The sequence below is a fragment of the Typopeltis vanoorti genome, chromosome 2 (assembly GCF_054136105.1).
Source record: "Typopeltis vanoorti isolate ZY-2024b chromosome 2, IOZ_Tvanoo_1.0, whole genome shotgun sequence".
NCBI classification, from domain to species: domain Eukaryota; kingdom Metazoa; phylum Arthropoda; class Arachnida; order Uropygi; family Thelyphonidae; genus Typopeltis; species Typopeltis vanoorti.
In genome coordinates, this window is record NC_143550.1 from 119,134,285 (window position 1) to 119,161,148 (window position 26,864).

At 35.9% G+C, this 26,864-nt stretch overlaps 1 protein-coding gene across 1 annotated transcript in view; it reads left to right on the top strand.

The window, feature by feature from the left end:
• The window catches only part of LOC150109376 (transcription factor CP2-like protein 1), a 311,379-nt gene that overhangs the window by 232,071 nt on the left and 52,444 nt on the right, over positions 1 to 26,864 (top strand). The window contains exon 14 of the mRNA XM_090407787.1: positions 5,878 to 5,977. Within this exon, the coding sequence (XP_090263913.1) occupies positions 5,878 to 5,977 (100 nt within the window). The remainder of the gene's footprint in view (positions 1 to 5,877; positions 5,978 to 26,864) is intronic.

A 26,864-nucleotide genomic window follows, 5' to 3' on the forward strand; every position in this document is an offset into this window, starting at 1 on the left:
AGTCACCCCTATTATGTCGATCTGGTACTTATCTAATTCCTCAGCTAGCTCCATTTCTTTGCCATTCAGGCTTCTTATGTTGATAGTACCAATCTTTAACTGTGGTGATGTTGAGTTGCGGTTTGTTTCCAGATTTGTTCCAGTAGCTGACTTTTCGCTGTTCACCCTGCTTCCCTGGCGAAAACAACTGGGGCCTTGTTTAACTGGGCAACGCCCCAGCCGGCATGAAATTTTGTCATGTTGTACCATCAATTTTTATTTTGGTTTAACCAGTAAGAATACAATTTGGTTGGCTAAATCCCAAATTGCCAGCCCATCCTCGTTCGTTCAGTATCAAAGTAGATACCCAACAGGGTGCACCACGAGAAGGTGAGGATTGGATATTAGGTCAGAAGCCCTGGTCGGTTCTCTGCATTCCTTTAAAGGCTATGTGGAGGTCTACTCTCAGTTATACAGCTTTGACCCTTAAGCACGAAACCTGTAATAACTATAGAATGATCAGCCTAATGAGTCACGTTCTCAGAATGTTTCTGAAAATAATTCAAAAAAGAATATACAGAAAATGTGAAGACACCATCAGTGATATTCGATTCGGCTTTAGAAACGGCTTGGGAACAAGAGAGGCCCTTTTCTGTTCTCAGATCTTATTTCAAAAATGTATTGACCAAAACAAGGTAATATTCATTTGTTTCATCGACTTCGAGAAAGCATTTGACAAAGTCCAACATGCTAAAATGATTGTATTATTAAAAAGAATTGGATTAGATGGTAAAGACATCAGGATCATTGAAAACTTATATTGGATCCAAAAGGCATCTGTTCAAGTTGATGACATTATTACAGACTCCATTAACATCAAACGAGGAGTAAGGCAAGAATGTGCTGTCACCTCTTCTTTTTAACATCTACTCAGAAGCCATATTTCAAAAAGTCTTGGAAGGAAGGAAGGAAGCGATTAGCGTAAATGGTGAAATCATTAGTAACATCCGATATGCTGATGATACAGCTCTTCTGGCTGACAATATTCAGGATCTTCAAAATCTTTTGGAATTAATAAATGCAGAGAGTGAAAAAATGGGATTAAAAATAAATATCACCAAAACTAAATTCATGGTCATAAGTAAGAAACCAATTCTTAATTTAGCACTTTCTTTAAATAGGAAACAAATAGAAAGAGTGGCAAAGTTTAAATATCTCAGATGCTGGTTAAATGAAGATTGCAATCCAGAAATGGAAATAAAAGTTAGAATTAAAATGGCAAGAAAAAATTTTCTCTTGATGAATTCAACATTGTGTAACTGCAGTTTAAACTTAGAGCTTAGAGTACGCATGGTTAAATGCTATGTATGGTCTGTACTGCTGTACAGTGCAGAAACTTGGACCTTGAAGACAACATCAATAAAAAGACTTGAAGCCTTTGAGATGTGGTTATACAGATGAATGTTAAAAATCCCATGGACAGCAAAAACGTCCAATCAGGAAGTACTGGAACAAATGGGGAAATCACGTGAACTTTTAGATACCATAAAAAGAAGGAAAACTGCATATCTTGGTCACCTACTTTGTAATGAAAAATATTAGATACTTCAGTTGATTATAAAAGGGAAGATAAATGGAGGAAGAGGACAAGGAAGACGAAGAAAATCTTGGCTGGCAGATATCAGACAGTAGATTGGTATGAACTCTGAGAGACTGCTCAGAATAGCCGAGAATCGCTCAAAATCGCTCAAAATTTGCCAAGGTGTTCGCAGACCTCCAATAGGAGATGGCACTCAAAGAAGAAGAAGATCCTTTTCCCATAATTTTTTATTCTAAAACTGTTAGTATCCTCTGTCCTGCTGAACCTCTCAGTACATGTCCTGCCAACCTCATCTTTCTCTGGATCATTTCCTGTAATAAAGATCTCTGTGTTCTCATTCTCTGTAGGACATCTGTATTTGTCATATGTTCTGTCCATGACATTTTAAGAGCTCTCCTATAGCACCACATTTCAAAGGCCATTATCTGTTGTCTTACTCTCATCTTGAATATCCAGGTCTCACTTCTATATGTGAAAACTAGCTACACTAATGTTCTTATCATTCTTTTCTTTGTCTTGATATCCACAGAACTTCTGAGAAGATCTTTATTTTTCTAGAAGGCATCTTTAGCTACAACTGCTCTTATTTTTATTTCTTTATCCTGCTTTCCATGTGCAGCAAAGTAGGTGCCTAAATATTCATATTCTGTTGTACGTTCAATTTTCATATTGTTTATGAATATATCTGGCTTGGATCAGTTTTCTTTTGAGATTTTCATAAATTTGGTCTTTTTTGCATTTATATCTAATCCAAATTCTTTACCTTCAATTAGTAGCTGCAGTAATTTGATTAATTTATTTTGGTTTTCTGCAATTAGAATGGTATCATCAGCATATCTAAGATTGTTGTATTTTATACCACTGATACTAATACCTATTTTTTGTTTTTCATTCTTTTTCATCAGTGTCATACAGGAAATTCAATGAGTGCTTTGACATTCATAACATATTTTAATGGTATTAACAATAATCAACAAACTGATTTATAAAAAAGATGTTTATTAACTGACTTCTATTTTGCTGGATTACAAACTAACATCTTCAGAGTGCAAAAACAGCATGTTATAATTTATATACGTAAGTGAAATAATTCAAATTGTAATGGACAAAAGATCTAAAGTTCTAATTTGGCATCCCTCTAATGTTGCAAAAATAAAAGTATTACAGTGCTGTAGGAGTTGATCTTATGATAACATTTGACTGACTGTAAAAATAATATTTCTGACCTGTAATGACTTCTAAATGGTACATTGGTTTTCTTCCATCTAATCCTGTGTGAGGGGGTGTCTAAATTTGGAAGACTGTTATCTTAAGATTAGGACTTTAGATCTTTTGTCCAGTACACTTTGAATTGTTTCACTTACTCATTGTTGTATGTAAACTGTAACATGCATGCCGTTTTGTGCTCTGAAGATGCTGGTTTGAAATCCAACGAAAAAGTTCTGTTCAACACCTAAGCTTGTCTGTTAGAGTGCTTTGACACTTTTAGTGTGAACTACTTTAGTAGTTTCACACCAAAAGATCATAATTATTTGTTGTCAAATATACTCACAAATTTGTGATACAGTGGGATTTGGTGCTTTACATTAAAAATTTGATATATAACTAACTTTAAGATTCTGTTGTATATGTTAAGGCTCTATATTTCATTCAATAGATAAGAAAATTAGTATTTGTAATAACAGTTGGCATATTGAAATATGCCAACTTTAAGCCCTTGTGATAATAGTATGTGATAACTGGGGCTGTCAATCGATTATTTTAGACAGTCCCAATCATCACTTGGAGTTGGTAGGTGATTTCCCCCTCCTATATAAAAAATAAATAATACCTTATAAACAAAATTAGAAGCATCATGCTCATCAACGAAGATTTATTAGTCAGCTTTGACATAACTGCCCTTTTCACTAATGTCCCTATCAGTAATACTATTCTTCTCATACAGAACATATTTCTGGCCAATATCACAACCCTGTTTGTCCACGTACTTCGCTTCAGGTATTTCATGTGGTTTTACATACAAATAGAAGGTATGGCCATGGACTCACCACTTTCCCCCACCCCCAACTAACTTTTACATGAAAGACTTTGAGCAACGAGCTCTACATTCAGCAAGCCTAAAGCTCAAAGTCTGGCTGAGATATTTTGATGATATTTTCACCATTTGGCCTCATGACTGCAAAACATTAAATACATTCCTAAGCTACCTGAACAAACAACACAAACTTATCCAATTTACAATCAAAATTGAAAACAATAACTCTCTTCCTTTTCTATGCACACTTATCACACGTTTTCCCTCAGGCTGCCTTCCTTTCAGGCCAATACATACATAAAAATTCATACCATCATCCAACACAAAAACTAGGGGTCATCAGCACCCTCAAACATAGAGCTGTAACAATTTGCTCCAATGAGCAGGCACTGAACAAAGAATATGAAATTATTAGGCAAACATTTATAAAAAAAAATGGCTACAATAAAAAAACAGTTCAAAAGATCCACTGCAAAAATACTATTAAAAGCAAAAAAGATTACAAGAATGCCATACCATACCTTAGGGGCATATCGGAAAAAATATACCACTACATAAATACAATATTAAAGCATTTCTCAAACCTGCAAAATTAAAAAATTTACTCAGCTCATCCAAAGATCCTCTTCCATACTTTGCCCACCCAGGGATTTACAGAATTCATGCCACCTGCAACCTACCCTACATAGGAGAAACAGGGCACACCATCCCAATAAAAAAAGACAAATATAAATGCCACATTAAATTCCTCTGCTATGGTAAAACAGGCCTGTCAGACCATGCGCTTCAAACATGTCACAGAATCAACTGGAAAGGCACCAAGTCCCTATACCACACCAAAACCTGGTTTGAAAGAAAGTTCAAAGTAGCCTGTGAAATGCAGAAACATCATCTGAATTTAAACAAGAATGATGGATTAATAATTCCAAGAATCTGGAGGACCGATCTTCAAACCATATAGCATCCAGAACAACCCCAAACAGAAGAAAACCTTAATATGAGAGGACGATAGAAATTGGTTAGTGTAGTTCCATTATAATTTTTTTTAATCATCTGTTTATTTTTATACTGATACGTATAAAAAAGTTATTTTATTTTATGAATTAATTTTTAATTTTGTATATATTTTATTTAGTAATATTCCTTTATTTTTTATTTAAATCTTTTTTTTTTTTTCACCAGAGGTCAGGCTATGGTAAATGAATATTAACAAAACATTTAGATTTTTCTTACATTTGTGTAATGTCATGTAGCTTATGTCCTGCACATATGTGTTTTCCTGATGATGACCTTAATACAGAAATTGAAATGTTCAGTATTATTTTCTTAATTAGAAGTAAAGTAATTACTCTAATATGTGTGTTTTTGTCTCCATAAATTTCTTCACTATGAATACTGACCACCATGTAACCTTAAAAGAAAAATAACAAAATAATATTTACATTTTTAAATTAATTACGATTATTTCCATAATCTTGTTAGTATGCATCTTCTTGTATTGAATTTCATATAATTATTGGTCCTGTCATGTGAATATTTTAAAGTAGCTTGCAATTCCAACCTTATATGCATTGACTAACATAGTGCTGACATAATGATGGTTAGACAGCAAATTCACTCTTAGAATAGCATCAGGATTACACGATTCTAGGATTGAGACATGTCGATCTTATATGTCATGATTTCTTCCAAACAGGGACCCTTTAGAGCAAATTTGCATGAAAGCCAGATTCTACTGGAAATATTGTATAAAAATGGAGCACTTATTCCTCTATGTTAATCTTAAATAAGAAGACAACCTTAAACTTTTCTAGTTTGGGGAGATAATCTTACTAAATACCCCTCACACCTGTAACTGCTTGATTTTATTATTTATTTTCTTTTATCCACATAATTAACTGCTTTATTCCTTTGGACTCTTTTGGTAATGCTATCTAATGCTGAGCAAGTTTTTCTCCTGCTATACAACACACACACACACACACCTATACAGTGTGGACCAAGGATTGTTATGAAATATGGTTAAACATTGTCCTTCTAACAAACAACTGAAGCACTTTGTTTCTTTTGATTATTTTTTAATATTTAGATTATTTGAATATTTTTCAATGGATAACAGCTAAAAGTGAGAACCAGTCTGGAACTTGTACTGTATTACATGCATACATGTGCTTTTTAGAAAACAGTAATAAACTTTAATATGAAAATTAAGTTGTTTACTATGGTATGGATAGTAAAGCATAATTTATTTGTATTCTTTTAGCATCATGCAATTTCATCAGAAATGACTGCTGCAGAAGCTGCACAGTGGTTGCAACAGGAACGATATGGAAACTTTGTCCATACATTTTCAAATTTTGCAGGTGATGTACATTTCGTTGAATGAACACTTACATTATTTCTTTGCATTTTGTTAATAATAATAGTAAAAAAGCAGTTCATATCAAGTTTGGTACCATATTTACATACATAATTTATAGTTTGTAATATATAATTTTTACTTGTCAGTCTGTCAGTTATGGAATTCAGTTCATAGCATTCAGTTTTCTCAACATGAATACTATGATTTAAATTCCACAACTGCGCACTCCCATCCAGGAATTTCTGTCTGGCAGATTTTGAGTTTAAGAAGTTCCATCTAATGTTGCCTTAATTAGCTTTCAAAATCAAGACAACATAAATAGATGGTTAATATCTATGCAAAACGATTTACTGTATTGTTTTTTGACAGTGCATCTAGAAAAACCAGCATTGTAGAATTGGTGTAGTTGAATAGTTTTGAAATTTTCAACTGCAATACTGTGAGGATTATTAATCCAAATTAAAAATAATCAGAGATACAGAAAATAAAAGTAATATAGTTCTAGAAAGATTAATTAATGAAAAGTTGCATTTACATTGAAAGTTCCTGAAGGCAAAAATGAAAGTAATAGAAAAGGAAAACTAAAAGACTTGCATTTCATAATGTATGTATATAGCAACTACTCACTTTCAAACCAAAAATTAATATAACTATGTAAATGATGTGATTAAATATGTTAAATATAATCATTAGGGGGGTGCTTAAGGTTCAAAGCTATATAACTGAATTGAGATATCCACATAGCCTTTAAAGGAATGCTGAGAACCGACCAAGGCTTCTGACCTAATATCCAATCCTCACCTTCTCGTGGTGCACCCTGTTGAGTATCTACCTGGATACTGAACGAATGAGGATGGGCTGTCAATTTGGGATTTAGCTGACCAAATTGCATTCTTATTGGCTTAAACCAAAATACAAAACGATGGTACAACATGACAGAATTTCATGCCGGCTGGGGCATCGCCCGGTTAAACAAGCCCCTCCCCCCCCATTATTTTCGCCAGGGAACCTGGACAAACAGTGGAAAGTCAGCTACTGGAACAAATCCTAAAACCCACCCCCAACTCAACACCACCAGAGTTCAAGATCGGTACTATCAACATAAGAAGCCTGAATGGCAAAGAAATGGAGCTAGCTGAGGAATTGGATAAGTACCAGATTGATGTAATAGGGGTGAAACAAAAAAGGCAAAAACTGGTGAGATCTTTCTGAGCAATAAATACAAAATGTTATCTTCAGGCAATGACAATCAAGGAAAAGGAGGAGTAGCTATAGTATTCAACACTAAATACGAGTCTAATCTTCTTCAATGGCAGGCAGTCTCAAGAAGTTCTTGAGACTGCCTGCCATTCTGAAATTTGCCCACATCAAGAGTGATGCGGGAAAATATCAGAATGGGGGAACTGGACAATGACTTATTTGTGCCTATGGTCACACAGAAGATTCTACTGAGGTAGAAGTGGAGGAATTTTTTGAGGCTTTAGAGAAAGCAACTGACACAATGAAAAAGGAAAACTTGGTTCTTGTGGAGATCTAAATAGCAGAGTAGGAAATGATTGTCAGACATACAAAAATATTTTGGGAAACTATTATACACACACACAGACAAAGAAATTAGCGCACCTGGAAGAAAATATGGTGCAACGGCAAAACTAAGCAAATAGTTAGAGTGGGGTGGTATGCAAATGATCCGAGTTTGGTGCGATTACGCATGCCCACACAGCCTGCGGTGGTGCTGCAAGCACAAACCGGCAGCCTTATAAAGCCGACGTGTAGTTGATAGCTGATTAAAGCGAAAAGCACTGGCCGACACAAGCTAGAATACAGAGTGACAATAATGCTGAGTAGATGCCAGAGACGTCGATTTAAGCAACTTATGGACTTTGACAGAGGCATGATCATCAGCCTGAAAACCGGAGGGTGGTCAGTGCGCTGTATAGGTGTGCACATGAACCGTTCTGACCATACCGTCCGACAATGTTGGGAGCTGTGGACACGTTCTGGCACTGCCACACGGCAGAGTGGCACCGGTCGGATCAGGAGGACCAACGCTAGAGAGGATCGACAGATCATGCGGCAAGCACAGAGGGATCCCACGGTGACCTGGTCCACTATACAAGCAGGTGTAGGGGCTCCTGTGTACCCACGAACCATTTCCCAATGCCTCGCAGAGGCGAATCTACGATCCCAATGCCCTTACATGTGCTCCCATTAACACCGCAACATTGCCGACTCCGTTTGCAGTGGTGCCAGGCGAGAGCGACGTGGAACACCACAGACTGGTGACATGTGGTCTTCAGTGATGAGTGCTGCTTCATCTAGGGGACAGAGGATCATTGTGTCTGGGTGTGGAGGACCCCTGGTCAAGGACACAATCCCGACCTCCTCGCTATCGAGCGCGACACCTCCCACACTGCAGGCATTATGGTCTGGGGAGCCATAGCCTATGATAGCCGATCATCCTCCTCATAGTGGTACGTGGCGCATTGACGGGGCAGCGGTATGTGGACAACATCCTACGGCCCCACGTTCTCCCATTCCTTGCCGAGCTACCAGGAGCGCTATACCAGCAGGATAATGCCCGTCCACACATGGCTCGGGTTGCCCAGGCCTGCCTACGTCATGTATGGACACTTCCGTGGCCTGACCGCTCCCCGGATTTGTCCTCTATCGAGCATGCTTGGGAGCAGCTGAAATGCCAGCTCTCACGGTGCCGCAATATCCGGGATTTGGAGCACAGCATCCAACATGTGTGGGCCAGTCTGCCACAGGACAACATCAGGCGTCTGTTCGCCACCATGCCTGACCGTATTGCACCATGTAACACCGCACAAGGTGGTACAACGAGCTATTGATGATGATGATCGGATTGCATGCCACAGATCACTTTCTAATTGTCCTTCAGCTCTATTTTTGCCATCATGTGCATCACTCATCTCTATCATTACACCAATAAAATTTCAGTTGAATCCTATGCTTCCTTCTTGGTGCGCTAATTTCTTTGTCCGTGTGTGTATTTACGGCTATTTTGCCTGCTTCTGTTTAGGAGTGCCCCTGTTTAAATGTCATTGGGTTTTTACTCACGGATTCTTAAGGCATTGTAGATGTATATTTACCATTTACCAACAAATACATGTAGCATACAGGAATAGAAATTTACACATACCTTTTTCCTGGGTGGTGTGGCTTGTCTTCTTTCTGCAGTGTGCAAACTACTGCAGTTATGGTGTTTTGGAAGGAAGTGTGTGTGTGTGGGGGGGGAGTCCTTAGGCAATGTGGGAGAATTGAAATAGAAGATAGAAAAACCTTACAAAAACCTTATAATAGTTTGTTAAGAAGAGTAACATGGGAGTTTTCCCAGAAATAATATCCATATTTTGGGAAAATTTGGAGAAAAGAGCAAAGCTAATAATAATGGTAAATACCTGTTGGATTTCTGCTCAGGAAATGGATTGGTTATTACTAACACGATGTTCCAACACAAAAATGTGCACAAATTCACATCGAGAGAAGAGGCAAGGAATAAGAAAAGTCTCATTGACTATATTATTGTTGATAGTAATGTTTTCTCCCTGATGCAGGACACCATAGTGAACAGAGGATTTGATATTGGAAGTGATCATCATTTAGTCTTGAGCAGGATAAAATTGAATTTCATATTGAAAAGAATAACATGCAAGAAAGCTTTAAAGCGAATAAAAGTTGAGCAGCTCTCAAATGTGAACTGTAAGTAAAATACATAAACATTATTCAAGAAAAAATGAAAGAGTTTGAGAACAGGAACCAAACTTTGGAGATTCAGTGGCAAGCCCTGAAAAAACACTGGTTGATTCAGCCAGAGAGGCATGTGGTGAGGTTGTCTGCAAGGATAGAAAAATCAGAACTCCATGGTGGACACAGGAAGTTAAAAAGGCAGTGAAGGAAAAGAAGAAAACATATCAAAAGTTCCTGGCAAATAAGTCAGCTTGTGCTGTTAGAGAATACAGAAACAAACATAAGAAAGCTCATCACTGTTTAAAATTAGCTAAACAAAAGTCACTGGAGGACTTTGGTGAGAACATAGAAAATAAATATCAAGAGGGTGACAAGATATTCTGGAGGTTGTTGAAGAAGCTTAGGAATGGAGGAAAGAGTGCTGTAAAAGGAGTTAGAGATGATAAAGGTGGCATGAAAAGAGGGGAAAAAAAATATCCTTGAAGTATGAAGTAATTACTTCGAAAAATTGCTAAATTAAACAATCAGTGAAAGCACAGTGGTAAAAAAAACACTGATTAGGCATGCAATCAGGAATATATATCCATACTTGAAGTAGAAAAGCCATCACAAGCTTGAAATGTTGAAAGGCAGCAGGAGTAGATGATATTCGACCAGAAATGCTGAAATATGGTGGTATAAAAGTCTTACAGTGGCTACACTGCATAGTTCAGAAGGTCTGGACAGAGGGATGAATTCCAAATGATTGGAGTAGAGCTCTCATAGTACCCATATATAAAAGGAAAATAAAACTGAATGTTAAGATTTATGCAAGTATACTTGAGAAATGGTTGAGAAGGATTGTGAAAGGAAGCTTGCTGAAGAACAAGCTGGATTCAGGCTAGATAGAGGCTGTCAGGATCAGATTTTCACTTTACGACAAATAGTTGAGAAGTCATGGGAATATAACAAAGATCCGTATTTAAGTTTTGTAGATCTGGAAAAAGCATATGACAATGTACCGAGAGAGAGAGAGAGAGAGAGAAGCTATTCAAAACGCTACAGTTATATGGTGTTAATGGGGCATTATATCAAGCAATACTTAGTCTTTATTTGAATTGTAAGTGTGCAGTTCGAATTGAAGGAAGTACAGGAATGTGGTTTAATGTTAAATTTGGCATCAGACAAGGATGTACATTATCCCCTCTGCTATTCATTATCTATATGGATCACATTATGAAGGAAAGTGGTATTAAACATGATATCAACATTGGAGATGCTAATATCAGCTCTTTGCTTTATGCAGATGATATCATACTTCTAAATAAATCTGCTACAAGTCTGCAAGATTACCTGACTAAATTGAATAACTGTTGTAATAGATATGGTATGAAGATCAGCATTAAAAACACAACGACAATGAAAATATTCAGAAACATTGAAAATATCTACTGTATTGTGAATGGACGACCTATAGAACAAATAAAACATTTCAGCTACTTAGGCACGATTTTTAGTGAAGATGGTAAATTAAATATGGAAATAGACAACAGAATCAACAAAGCTGGTATGGTAGGAAGTCAACTGAATAAATTTATATGGAATAAGAGAGAAATTAGCGAAAACACTAAATTAGTTGTATACAAGACAGTGTTCAAACCAGTTTTAACTTATGGATCTGAGAGCTGGGTTAGAAGTAAAACACTTTACCAAAGACTAGAGGCTGTGGATATGATGGTCCTGAGAAAGATTAGAGGCATGAACAAATGGCATCAATGGCAATATCATATTAAAAACGAGGATATTGGGAAAGTACTTGAAATTGTCGGCATCCAGAATGCATTAGCAGAACTACTCTCAGGTCGTATGGCCACTTAAATAGAATGGGTGAGGAAAGATTTGCAAAACAAGTGTTCTCAGACAGGTTTGCAGGAAAAAGACCTAGAGGAAGACCAAGATATATGTGGATTGATACAGTAAAAAGTGCCTTAGAAGTCAGAAATATAAGACCTGATAATATTGGAGTCTTAACAGGTAACAGACAACAGGTAACAGACCGATTTGGAGAAAAATTGTAGATAGGAAGTTAGTAATGATGTAAATTTTTCATATAGTACTATCATTTCCTGTACACCCCTTGAGGGTATATATCAGGAATTTGATGATGAAGAATATAATCATTATTATTTAGCCATTTTCATGTCTCTGATCCATATAATAATATAGCCTCCACATTACAATTGATCTTTATTTTGGGTTTTATTATGATATTTTAATGATTTCTATTGATTTTTCAACCTTTTGAAAGCAGTTTTTGGTTTTGTCAGATCTTACCAGTTTGCCTTCATTATCAACACTAACTCTGAAGTATGTAAAAATTTTTAACTTGTTGTGCTGTGAGTTTTAATTTTCCTGACTTTTGTTCAATTTAAGAGCTTTCGTTTTATTCATATATATTTTAAGTCTAACATTTTCAGCCATCTTACATTGCAAATGTTGTGATTGTGGTTATAAGTTCAGTATTGTTGTCAGCTGTACCTTTTTTGTTATACTACGTACTTCCACTACCCTGCTTTGTCTTTAATTTCTCTTTACTTAATTATCGTTAATGGTCAGCTGTCTTAACTCTCAACTGCTGCCGTATATATTTCTACTATATCTTATCTCCCATGCCCTATAGTCTAGCAAATTTATTTTTTTAATGACTGTGCCAGTTAGACTATATATATTGAGTGCGAGAGTGTAAGATCTCAAACCAAAGACAAAGCAGATATCGTTCATATTACCTGCTTAATATTACTCTTACTGTAAACTAGTCATGGCATAATTATAAATCATATAAACTTCTCTTATGCAGGTACGAAGTTTTTTTTTTTTTTAGGATAGGCCATTGACAGAATCAGTCCACAATTTGTTTACAAACCATTTAATTAAGTCTAAATGAATATTTATAGAATGATGCACAAAGTCATTACAGTTTTCTTGCTGCTCTAAATTCTTTCTACTGTAGTTAAATACAATATAGCATAACATTACTTGACTATATCTTGGTTAAGCTTAATTTATCGTTGCTATATAATATCTCACAAACATAGACACTTGACATACAATCTTGCTCAGTGATACAACTACTTACAATATTCGCTCAGTAGTCTTTCACATTTATCCTTCGTTCACACGTAGGTCCTTTTCTTGTCCTTCTTTCCACTTACTGACTCGTTCCTGTTTTCTCGCTGAATTTCTTCCTTGTTTGAGTAGTCAACTATGCCTTTCTTTATTGGACCTTTGACATGGCGGCAAATTGCAGCTCCTTCCTTTTATATCTCTCACATGGGGCGATCCAGAAAGATGACAAACAACACTTCTCTTTCAATTCCTGACAACAAAATTTTTCATGTCAGTGACCTCAGGTAAGGGAAGAGATAGGAAACCCTAAGATGAAATTCCTTCCTGGCGAATTGCCTTCTATAGGCCCTTACCTCCACCATGCGCATGCATGCATCTCTCAAAATTGGTCACATATTAGTCCTTCAGACATGCTGACATCATTCTTCACACATTTTGGAATTCTGCCTTCCTGCCTGCCTGCCCGCTCGCTCGCCCTGTATTCAAACTGTCAAAAGCTTTGGCAAAATCTATAAAATTTAGCTATAAGGAGATTCTAAATTCTACTTTAAATTGATTATTTGGGGGAATGATTAGTTTGATATTATTTATAGCATTAGTTATAACTGGTGTTTCTATTTATTACATTTCAGTGGGTAGCAAATGGAACTGTGCAAATAAATAATTATCAGAAGAAGGAAAAAACTTTGGTAGATTTCAGACAGTATTTTCCACCATAAATCATTTGCTGTGACATATGAATTATGGAGGGTCATAATTTTGCATAGTAAAAGCATTATTGGAATGCAGAAATATAGAAGAAGTAAAATGAAAGTACTAATAACATAAACCTAAATTTATAATAAATCATCATCATCATCAAATTCTTGATATGTACCTTCGGAGGGTGCACAGGATAATTATGATAGTACTGCATGAAAAAAGGTACACCATTATTAACTTCCGATCAACAATTTCCCTCCAAATTAATCTGGTATCTGTCAAGATTCCAATATTATCAGATCTTATATTTCTGTCTTTTCAGGTGATTTTTACTGTATCAGTCCATCTACATCTTGATCTTCCTTTCTTTTCCCTGCCAACCTAGCAAAGAATACTTGTTTTGCTAATCGCTCCTTTCCCATTCTGTTTAATTGGCCATACCACCTGAGATTAGCTCTACTAACACATTCCTGAATGCTAATAATGGCAAGTTCTTTTCTAATATCTTCATTTTTAATTGGATACTGCCATTCATGCCATCTGTTTACTCCCCTAATCTTTCTCAGAACTCTCATATCAGAGGTCTTCACCTGATCAAAGACTGGGGTTTTATTATTCACCCTGCTCTCAGATCCATAAGTTAAAATTGGTTTGAACACCATCTTGTATACAGCTAATTTAGTGTTTTGACTAATTTCTTTCTTATTCCATATCAGTTTATTCAGCTGACTTCCTGCCATACCTGCATTAATTCTGTTGTCTATTTCCATATTTAATTTGGCATCTTTACTAAAAATTGCACCTAAATAGCTGAAATGATTTCCTTGTTCTATAGATTCACCATTCAAGGAAAAGAAGAAAGCATGTGAAAAGTTCCTGGCAAGTAAGGCAGCATATGCTCTGAGAGAATACAGAAGCAGTTTGTAAACATTACTAAACAAAAGTCACGGGAAGACTAGTGAGCGCATAGAAAATAAATATCAGGAAGGTGGAAAAATATTTTGGCAGCTATTAAAAAATAATATTAAGGTAACACTTAGACACAGTCGAAAAATTATTTAATTAAGACTGATTATCTACAGATAAATCTGATTAAATTACAGATATTTCAATTCATATGTTGTGAACCATCATCCATGTATTACAGTTGAAAATTAAACAACAGTGAAGTGTATAAACAACAACTTGTATATACAATATTGCGACTAGGCTGCAAGAATAGATATGACTAATATGAATAGATATAAGCAGAATTAATTACAAATGCAGGTACAGAATATTTTAAGCATCTGTGTCAACTTATTGCCAAAATCTGTAGTAACGAAACAATCCCTGAGCAGAATGCATCACGTTCCTTGTCCATAAGAAAGGTGATATAACGAACTGCTCTAATTATTTGAAAAATACATTGAATTTGGAATTGAAACAAGCCATATTTTCATACTTTAGAACTGCACATGATAGAATGATGATGATCGGCATCAGCCTGTCTTTTCACCCACTGCAGGGTGAAGGCTTCTCCCATTGTGGGAGAATTGGGTCTAATTCTCCCATGATGACCCAGTCCATCTTGGGAGAGTGTATACATATTTATATGAATGAATGTATGAAGGTAAAAGACAATCACAAACATCCATGCCCAAGGCTCGATTCAAACCCACAGCCACTTGGCTGGAGAGCGGATACACTAACCACTCGACCAATCTGGCAGACATATGATAGCATAGATAGATTTAATTTATTTATTGTATTCGAGGAGCTACAGATCATACAGAAAGTTATTACATTAGTCAAAGCCACAATGAAAATCACTTGCCATAAGGTTAAAAGTCAGAACATGTTGTCTAGTCCAGTACACATATCAAATGGGATTCAACAAAGGGATGCTCTAGATTGCTTATTGTTTAGTATAGTGCTTGGAAAGGTTTCGCAATCATCTTCAACTCAGTATAAATTCTGGCATATGTAGATGATATTGATATTATAGGAAGGACTTAAACAGCAATGAAAGAACCTTTATCAGTTTAGAAAAGACAGCATAGAAGATGCATCTGTAGATTAGCCAAAAAAAAAAAAAAAAGCAAAATATGTGCCATTAATTTTTTTTTTAAGATTCAAGTTATTCAATATTAGTTCCATATTAAGATTTCTCAGTCTGTTTGAAAGAATTTTTAGGCATATTTTTGCAGCAGTACAAGAAAATGGTGTATGGAAGAAAACATACAACCATGAATTATACAGATTGTGTAGTAAGCCTGACATTAAGCTATGGCATTATGGTACATTAAAATAAGATTAAGTTGGGCTGGACATGTTATAATCATGGATAGTAATAGAACACTTAAGAAATTCTATGCTATGCCAAAAAAGGAAAATTGGTAAACCTAAATTTAGATGGGAAGATATAGTGATTCCAGGATATTAAGATCCTAGGAGTAAAAAATTGAAGTAATGTGGCAATAAATAAGGAAGGCTGGTAGAAGTTTCTGAAGAAGGCAAGGACTCACAGGGTTGTCGAGTTGATGATATGATCTGATGATGATGATATGCACAACAAGGGATTAATAACATCCTTCACATCCATAATTTAACTTCCCAAATTGAAGCATATTAGATTCTGTATTCCAATATTTTAGTTATGCTTCTGATGATATTTCTGATATGCGATTGCTATGGTATTAAACAGAGGGTTTTTGCCGTCTTAAGGTTTCTTATAAGAACCAATAATTTGAAAGAGCAGTCAGGTCAGTGAAACCTAAAAGTACTAATAAGAGGCGAATATGCAGACTACTGATCAAAGTCTGTGTCTCTTAAGTAGCGCAAGTCAGTGCAACTCCCATGCCAAAGGTTATGCTGAGTGGTTAGTGTTATTTTTCATTTCTTTTTGTATTTTCTTATTATCTATTATATATTAATTATCTCGTCCTTGTGTTAATCGATTTACTTTAATTCTGACTTAGACTGGCTAACCCGAAAATCCTATCTTAACACAAGCTATGGTGCTAGACTCAGAAGGCTATCTATCTACTTGGCCGAATACTAAGAGTAACCACACGTATTGAACTCTTGGACAAAGGGCCTATCTCCTTGTTGGAGCCAAATCCTTTGTAATTACTGTCTGGAGTTGTTTCCCCGTCAGATATTGGCAAATTTATTTGTTCCGCTGCGCCAGCCAGTATCCTTAGGTTAGGAAGAATCCTTAACCAGGGACCTTCTCTCAGAAATTATACAGAGGTGATTATCCTTACGCTTATCCTTCAGCACCTAATTATCTAAAATAATTATATTCAATGATGCTTGCAATCGTGGCCTATATATTCAAATATACTCCGCATTAGGTTCCATATTTTATGAGCGATGAGTTGAATTCAGGCACAGGCTATTTTCAGGTTAAAACATAAAGAACATTTTATTAAGATCATTAAATTGTACATAGTTACATTCATTCTCACTATTAGATTAAAGTCATACTCAGGTGAGGAGCTATTATTGATATTTAGAACTTAAAAGGAAATCTAGCATAAGCTCCCTTTAAGACTCCACTCATTTGACTGTACACAATACAATTATCAAAATTCTAATCTTCCCAATTTATCCTATCAAGCTATGTTAAAGGTTACAAATCATGATTATCGCACTCTACTTAATTCACAATTGGAGACAAAGTTACTAATAGAGCTAAACCTTTCCAGTTAACACTAATTACCTAAAGTTCCTTACTAGAATGTCCGTTCACACTTAATATTTAACTGCAATTCACTCTTATTTCACAGCATGCTTCTTTTAACATAAAGGTGAATAAAACATGACTTTACCAAGATAGTCCATAATAAATTTAGTTTAATCCTTTATCCAAGTGTGAGCAAACAAAGTTTGCGCCTGAAAGTATCTTCAGGACTGGGGTAAGGTGGTACAACACCAGGGCAACTCATTGCAAAGGTGGAGCAAGCTACCAACACGCCTGTCTCAGTATCTCCTATAATGCAAAACACATCTCCTTGCGGATATGTCTAATGTTATGCATTAAGGGAAGGGCCACTACCCAGACTAGTTTCGACCTTTATTGAGGTCTCTTCAGTGGGAGCCAGGCCCTAGTGGAGATACCAGGCAGAAGCATTAGTAGGTCATCTCTACCTATAGGAGTTGCCAAATGGTGTGCCACCCTTTTTTAATAAATTACTCTGGATTTAGAGAAAGATGTTGAAAGTTTATTTTTCAGGAGTGTTGGTAGCTTGCTCCGCCTTTGCAACGAGTTACCCTGGTGTTGTACCACCTTACCCCAGTCCTGAAGATACTTTCAGGCGCAAACTTTGTTTGCTCACACTTGGATAAAGGATTAAACTAAATTTATTATACTCTAACCAAGTGAAAAATAAACTTTCAACAAGATAGTTCATATTCTGCATGCAGTGCTAGGTTCTCCTTCCTTTAAACTGGGTCTGGAACATCGTAGAATTACCTTTATGCACGTGGTCATACATGGTGTTCATCTCATCTGCCCCTTCAGCATGTCCAGGGATCTGTTCACGCTGATCTGGTTCTGTTGCCGGTTGTCCTATTCCACATCGCTGTCTCAGCGGTCACTTATATGGGAACTATGGCTGCCGATATTGAACATCTGCTGGCTATCCTGATCCATCATGAGGTGAGATAGAACTGCTCGTCCGAGAAGAGCAGGTTAATAATTCAAATGGTCAAGACACGAGCAAGAGCAAAAAGACGACGATCAAAAAAGCCCTTTGCAAGGGTGGCAAGCCCTTTTTATTTCACACCTTTAGCTGCCTCTTTTCTCTTACAAATCTTCGCCCGACACTCATCTTCCTTTCCCGCTAGTCCATCCAGGTCACCGTGTCTTCTGCAAATTCGAGCAGGAGCCACTTTCCAATAATTTACACTACCGCAAGCGTAACGCTCGCCCAAGCACCTAGAACCTTAGATTACATACGTTTCACATAGAACATATTATGGTCGTTACAACTTACTAAAACATAATTCTTCACACAGAATAATTGACATATCTGATTCATCCTTTGTATCCTTACATAAATTATTCATTCTATATATTCTTTTCATAATCAGTTTCTATACTAAAGCTCAAGTATCTCTTAATTGTTTTCTAATTTTTTGTTGAATCCTGAATAAATCAAATTAAAATTTAAAATTTTCCATTCAAGATTCAACAGTTAGCGTATCTGCTCTCCAGCCTAAAGGCTGTAAGTTCAAATCCTGCTATGGGCATGGGTGTTTGTGATTGTCTGTGAAAATATTAGTGATGGTGATGGGTGGTAGATGCTGTGAGTGTAGTTGCAGTTTGTTGTAGTTGGTGGATTGAGTGGTGGAGACAGAGAGCTGTAGAGTGGGTGGCCACCCTCGATGAGTCTTTGGACTCCCTGGAGGTGTTATGTAATAATAATAATTATTATTATTATTATAAGCTCTCTGATAAGTTTTGGAACTTGAAATTTCAGTTTTATCTGACTATAACAACAATGATTTAATAATATCCTCCACATCCATAACAGTACTGTAATTTAAATTAAGTTATGGAATTTAGAATGCATTAATATATAACAACAATGCATTTTTGAAAATTATGGAGACAACTATGTATTTCTACAACCAACAGATAACACTAATAATAGGACTCTAGTGTTGATGTATAATTTTTTTTTTTTTTTTTTCACCAGAGGTCAGGCCAACAATTGTTGTAGCAGTTGGTCAGTGTCTGTAACAAATCAGTTTGATTGTAGCATAGCTTGTTTTCTGTGTATAGTTGTATGCTCCAGCAGATGACCTTGACATAAAGGTTGAAACGTCGAACGTAGATTTTAGTTATAACAACAATGATTTAATAATATCCTCCACATCCATAACAGTAATGTAATTTAAATTAAGTTATGGAATTTAGAATGTATTAATATATAAGTTATGGAATTTAGAATGCATTAATATATATATATATATATATATATATATATATATATATATATATATATATATATATATATATACTGTATATTAGGGTTACCAAGTAATTTTATAAACTTGGTTATTTACTCCTAATCCCAAATAATAAGAAAACAGTTAAGTTTGCACCTGAAACGTAGTTCAAGTCTAAAGGTGGTGCAACACCAGGGCAACTCATTGTAAAGGTGGGTAAAGCTACGATCACTATTCTTAGTATTTTCCATAATGTAAAGCACATCTCACTAAGAGATCTGTACTGCAATACATTATGGGTGGGGTCCTAACCTAACCCAACCCAGACCAGTTTGAACCTTTTTTGAGGTCTCCTTAGTGAGTAGCTAGACCCTAAATACCAAGGTTTTAGTAATACAGAGCCTTATCAACTTTACCTATGCAGGTTGCTAAAGGGTGTTTTTATTTTGAATAATCTCTGGAGGAGATATAGATTTAAATAATTTTTTTTTTTACCTTGGAATAATGTATATTACGGTTACCAAGTAATTTTATAAACTTGGTTATTTACTCCTAATCCCAAGTAAGCAAACAGTTAAGTTTGCGCATGAAATGTAGTTCAAGCCTAAAGGTGGTGCAACACCAGGGCAACTCATTGTAAAGGTGGGTAAAGCTCTGATCGCTATTCTTAGTATTTTTCATAATGTAAAGCACATCTCACTAAGAGATGTATACTGCAATACATTGCAGTATACATCTCACTAAGAGATGTCTACTGCAATACATTGCAGTATACATCTCTTAATGTATAATGTATTGCAGTATACAACCCCGACAAAGACAACAAGATGATGTACGTTATATTTCTACCATCGTCATTCCATACTTAGGGACAGTTTCCAATAAGATTGCTAGACTCCTTAGACCACATAAAATAAGAGTGGCCTTTAAACCCACAGAAATTATTAGACAACTCTTAAGATCTCCAAAAGATAGCCATCCTTTCTCCAAATATGCTGGAGTTAATAACATACCCTGCTCGTGCGGCTTGAATTACATCGGCCAAACTTCAAGGAGCCTTGAAATTGGGCAAAAAGAACACACAGGTGACGTCAGTAATAACAGAGAAGAAAAATCGGGGTTAGCTTTTTATTTCTCAAGAACGAACCATACCATAGAGTGGGATAGAAGCACAATTCCTTACATGGAGGAGGACTTCTGCTCCCGAATTTTTAAGGGGGCCACAACAGTTGCCTGCTGTATACAAAACCTTAACAGGAAACAAGGATTAATCTTGCCTGTGATCTGGAAGACCCTTATCAGATCCTTCAACTCGCCAGAACTGAATTATAGTGCCAACTATAGAACGTTCCTAAATAACAGCAAGTGATATCATCCACACTCTATGAATGTATTGTACACACTCTGTTCTTTGTTTAATATAATTGGATTTGGTTGATTGTAGTTTGTAACAGTTTTATTACTTTTTAGTGCCTTACATCAGTTATGTACCCTGAAGATGCCAACAGCCTTAGTTGGTGAAACTAGTTGGTATAACTTAGTTGTTTATTATATGCACTTGATCAATATAATCCCATTAAAAGTCTTTTAAAAAAATGTTTATGTCATCCTCGCTTTCCTTTTATGGGAACACCTGATATTTCTCAAGATATCCCCAGAAGTAATTCCTCATTGGAGCTGTTTGAATTATATTTTAATGAAGATATTATGAACATTTTAGTTGAGGAAATTATCAACAATGCTATGCAGTTCATTGCCGCTAGAACCCTCAAAAGTTTTTCTTGTTGTTTGCTTTGGAAAGACGCTGACAGCAGTGAACGTAAGGTGTTTTTAGCGTTGATTATGTAGGTATTCCTTGATAATGAAATTTTTACACTTTGCTGACAAGGATTCTGATTATCCCATCTGTGGCAGATGAAATATAGGATCCTATATGCAGATGAAATATAAGATCCTATCTGTGGCAGATGATAATAGGATCTATAAAACTTGTGTGTTTCTCTGTGCTATATTCATTCCATTAAACCTGTGAGCATAAACCTGCCTAAGCCTAAATAAGCGTTTGAGCTTTCCTTGTTCAAATCTTTGAACAAATTGCAAATATTTTACATAACTCTATATGTAAAATTCTTATGTTCATAAATTTTATGAAAGGATCGTTTAAGGCTGGAAAGAAACCTCTGCATGACCTTTATGAAAAACATATAACTGACTGTGACCTATGAACTAATGTGCAGACCTCGCTTTATCATAATACACCCCTCTCCCTCTCACTCACTCTGTCTTACACACACACACACACACACACACACACACACACACACACACACACCTGTTAAAAGGTATCTACCAGGGCAATGAAGTTAGAAACAATTTGAAACTTAGCTGACCAAAGTGCTGTATCGGCTTAAACCAAAAAGAAAACGATGGTACAAAAGGATGGAATGTCATGCTAGCTTGTTGTCCTATTAAACAAGAACCTTGATGTTTTTATAAGGAAACCAGTGCAAATAGTGAAAACTCAGCTACTGGAACAAACTTATTATCAGCAGAATTTGGAGATATGCAATATTATCTCTATCTTGGTTGGTTGAATGGTTGCTCTCTTACTCTCTGATCAACAGGTGGGGTTGAATCCTGTCTTAGGTATATATGTTTATTAGATATATAAAGAGCCAAAGGCTTCAATTTGGCGACATATGACTTGTTTAAGTTAAGGGATGTTACATCCCATATCGTTTCTTAGCCGAATAAGAACCTCAAAGAGTTTCATGCCGAATATAGTAGAAACTATATAAAGTTCGGCGATTCCAACCATAAGCAAATACCTGGATACTGCAGCAACGACCCTAAAGGTAGTGCAAGCTGAGGCAACTCATATCTAAGGTGGAGCAAGCTCCGATCACTATTCTTGATATTTACCCATAATGTGAACTTAGCTCCTAGGAGCTGTATTTCTCTTCTACATTATGAGAGGTCACTACCCAGACCGGTTTCAATCTTTATTGTGGGCTCATCAGTGAGTAGGTAGACCTAGTTAATATCAAGTTTGTAGCAAACAGAACTTACACCCCTTCTATGAGTATTGCCAAGAGATGTCCTAATAATTTATTAGATATATGAAGAGCCAAAGGCTTCGATTTGGCGACATATGACTTGTTTAAGTTAAGGGATATTACATCTCCTATATCGTTTCTTAGCCGAATAAGAAACTCAAAGAGTTTCATGCCGAATATAGTAGAAACTATATAAAGTTTGGCAATTCCAAGCGTAAGCAAATACCTGGATACTGCAGCAACTGAAAATATATGTTTATGATTATCTTAGATGGAGACGAATTTCATTGCCTGGTGTGAGACCACTACCCTGCTTATTGAATACTTGAAATTGCTTGAAAAGTCAATAAATAAAGTGTGTGTATATATAATATATATATAAACGTGTGTGTATATATATATATATATATATATATATATATGGTTATTTGTATGCAGATTGACTCGGTTTATGAACATGTTCAATAATTTTAATGACTTGAACCACCGAGATAATTAAGAATAAAAGTTTAATACAGACACAACTAGTTTCGTTTGATAAGCCAACTTCGTCAGGTGTCAAAGTACAAAGATATATACAAAAAAGACCGACAGAAACATTACACACTAGCAACACCAGAGCTATCAAAAAAACTACAGTTAAGTTCAAATTGGAGTCCGCTCTTCAGTTCTAGCTACATTTATATGTGTGCATGTGATCTCGTGAGAATGCCAGCACCGAACATCAGAGCTATGCGAATCTGGTAAATTGTAGCTAAGGTTGTTATTCATGTGGGTAGAATCGAGGATGATTTCTTTTGACTCCAGGATATGTCTTTCAAGTTCCTCGTAACATTTGTGAATATTAGAAGTTTGGTTCCAGTCTATTTGGTGTTGGTCTTCATCAGAGTTTACAGAGAACAAGACATGGTTGGCGAGGGCACTGGCTCAGATTCTATTATGAGAGATGTCTCTTTTGTGCTCTTCAAGATGATTTATCAATTTGTCCATAGTAAGGTTTACCACAACTACAAATAATTCTATATTCCTGGGAACTGAAGATGGTTATGTTTTTCTTTTGACTGACTAAGGATAGATCAGAGCTTAGGTAAAGCAGAGAAGCATGTTTTGATGTTAAACTTTTTTAAAATTCTAGCCAGTTTGGTGGAGAGGGAACTAAAGTGAGGCAAGGAGATGTAAGCTCTGGGGGTAGTAGAATCTTCATTAGTTTGTTGACGACAGTAAAAAAGAAGTTTCTCGATACTTTTTGGAGTGAAACCATTATTGACAAAGGTCTTTTTCAAGGAAATTAAGTACATTTGAAACTCTTCGTCCTCTGATAATAAGGATCTGGCCTGATGTGCAAGAGTAGATATAATGCCATATTTCTGTGGAGGGTAGTGGTGAGAGGATGCGTGAAGGTATCTATCTGTATGGGTCAGTTTCCTTGAAGATTGAAATTTTAATATTATCAATACTCCTGGTTAGTTTTATGTCTAAAAAAGAAAGACAACTGTTAACTTCTAGCTCAGAGGTGAATTTGATGTTGTGATGAAAGTTATTTAGATGATCTAAGAAAACCTTGAGGTTGTCTGGTCCATGTTTCCATATAAGAAAAATATCGTCAATATAACGGAGCCATATTTTAGGTTTCAGTGTGGCCGAACAAATTGTTTTTTCTTCGAAGTCTTCGAGAAATATGTTTGCTAGCACCGGGGAAAGCAGACTACCCATGGCTAGACCAGTGTTTTGTTTATAGATCTTGTCTTTGAATCTGAAGTGGCCTGAGTCAACACAGTCGGTAAGTAAAGTGAAGAGCTTCTTTGATAATTTGTTCTTGAGAAGCGTGAGATCCTCCTGAGTTGGTACATTGGTGAAAAGCGAAACTACGTCGAAGCTTACCATCATGTCTGATTTGTTCAGTTTGAGGTTTTTGATCTTGGAAACAAAGTCAGCTGAACTCTGGATGTAAGAAGAGGATTTACCTGTGAAATATTTTAAGGAAGAGCAAGATATTTAGATAAGTTGTATGTGGACGAGTCTGCCTTCAACTATGGATCTTAAGAGAGTATTTATTTTGTGAATCTTAGGAAGGCCATACAGCCATGGGATAAGATGATGAATGAATCTGAGCGAAAGGTGGATATTCCTTGGTAATTCTGAAGTTGATTTTAGAAGATTGTTTGTCCTATTATGTAACTCTCTTGTGGGATCCATATTAAGTTCAGAATAAGTATCTGCCTCTCATAATTCAAGAATTTTGTTGTGGTAGTCTGTTTTATTTAGAATGACTGTGGCATTTACTTTGTCAGCTGGTAGGATGATAATGTCTTTGTTCTTTCTCAGTTTTTAATGGCCACTCTTTCACTAGGAGAAGCGTTGTCAGAAGGTGGTTTTGCATTATTATTTATTGTGAAAATAGCTTCCATCCATAGTAGGTTTGCGTCTTGGGTTGGAAGTAAGGAGGCAACTTTTTTCTATGTTAGTGAGAAAAAAGCTCTTTAGGAATGGATGTAGGAGCGAGGATGAAATTAATTCCCTTTGCAAGAACACTTTCTTCCGCCGTTGTTAGGATATGTGAAGATTTATTTACAACTACTTTTTTAAAAAAGAAGGAAACATAAGTAGAGGATGAACGTTCCTGTGTATGTCTGAGAGAATCGAACTTTCTGATAAGTTTAAATTTGTTTATATTTTGGGTTCTTGAAGCCAAAAGGGCACTGATTTCTTTCGTGTTGTTCCATGTCTAAGTAAGTCTCTAAGCGGTTTTCTGGTAAACGTTTCTTGGTGAAAAAAGAAGCTAGACTGTGTTTAGTATCTACAATTCGTTCCGATAGAAGATCTAGTTTTGCCTTGTGGTAAATTCTATGTGCCCGAGCTGTTTGATAGATTCTTTGAAATCAAGAAAATGAGGTAATAGAATAGCACTTACATCTTTTTAAGAAAACCAGTCTGTTGATGAAAAGTCCAATGTTCCTGAGTGTCCTTTGGTAATCTTTAATGAGATGTTGGGTATCCTTGTCATAAGGAATATGGTAATTTGTATGCAGATTGACTCGGTTTATGAAATTTATTTATTAAATGACCAGATTCCTTATGACAAGGATATCTCTTATAATAGAATCCGAGCCATTGCTCTCGCTAACTATGTCTTGTTCTCTGTAAACTCTGATGAAGGCCACCAACACCAAATAGACTGGAATCAAACTTCTAATATTCACAAGTGTTATGATGAACTTGAAAGACGTATCCTGGAGTCAAAAGAAATCACCCTCGATTCTACTCACATGAATAACAACCTTAGCTACAATTTGCCAGATTCGCATAGCTCTGCTGTTCAGTGCTGACGTTCTTGCAAGATCACACGCATGTGTATAAATGTAGCTACAACTGAAGCGCAGACTCCAATTTGAACTTAACTGTAGTTTTTTTGATAGCTCTGTTGTTGTTAGTGTGTGTAATGTTTCTGTTGGTCTTTTTGTATATATCTTTGTACTTTGACACCTGACGAAGTTGGCTTACCAACGAAACTAGTTGTGTCTGTATTAAACTTTTATTCTTAATTATCTTGGTGGTTTAAGTCATTAAAATTATTGACCATATATATCTACCCTATATATATAAAATCATGAGCCTTTTTATGTCATGTTTTTTGAAACGTTTTGAAACTCAGGGCTACCGTGAATGTCGCGTCATCAGAATTCAAGGAGAACCTACCTACAAGTCCAGAACTCGGGGGTTGGGCGGCGTAGGCACCAGGAGTGCTGAATATATATAAAGGAGGAAAAAAAATTATTTCCTTGCCAACCCATGTTACTGATGTGCTGTAGGCATATATAGCCTTTCATGGTTGGGAGACACGTAAAAAAAAATTAACACAACAAGTATCAATGAAAAAGAAATGAAACTGGCAAAAAAATTAGTGAAGCACCATATTGACATAAAGAACACTAAAACAAATGATATTTCTTTCTTTCTTTTTTTATGTGTCTCTCATCCCCACAAAAGGTTATAAATCTGTAGTACATCAGTACCATGTGTTGGCTGTAGTATTTTTTTATACTTTTTTTCAGTTATTTATTTATTTATTTTGGTATTTTTTAATTTGTTTTTACATAGTCTGCCTGCTCTAGAAACAAACATGCAACTTTTTTGAAACCAATCCAATAAGCAGGATGGTGATCTCACACTAGGCTACAAATTTCACCTAAAGATAATCACAAATATCCATGCTTATGATGGAATTTGAAAGCACTGCCTGGATACATTAACAACTTGATCTACCAGGCTGGTGCGTTATTATTTATGCTAAACAATAACTATAAGATGTTGTTGATGTTGAAAGTTTATTTTCCACTTGGTTAGAGTATAATAAATTTAGTTTAATCCTTT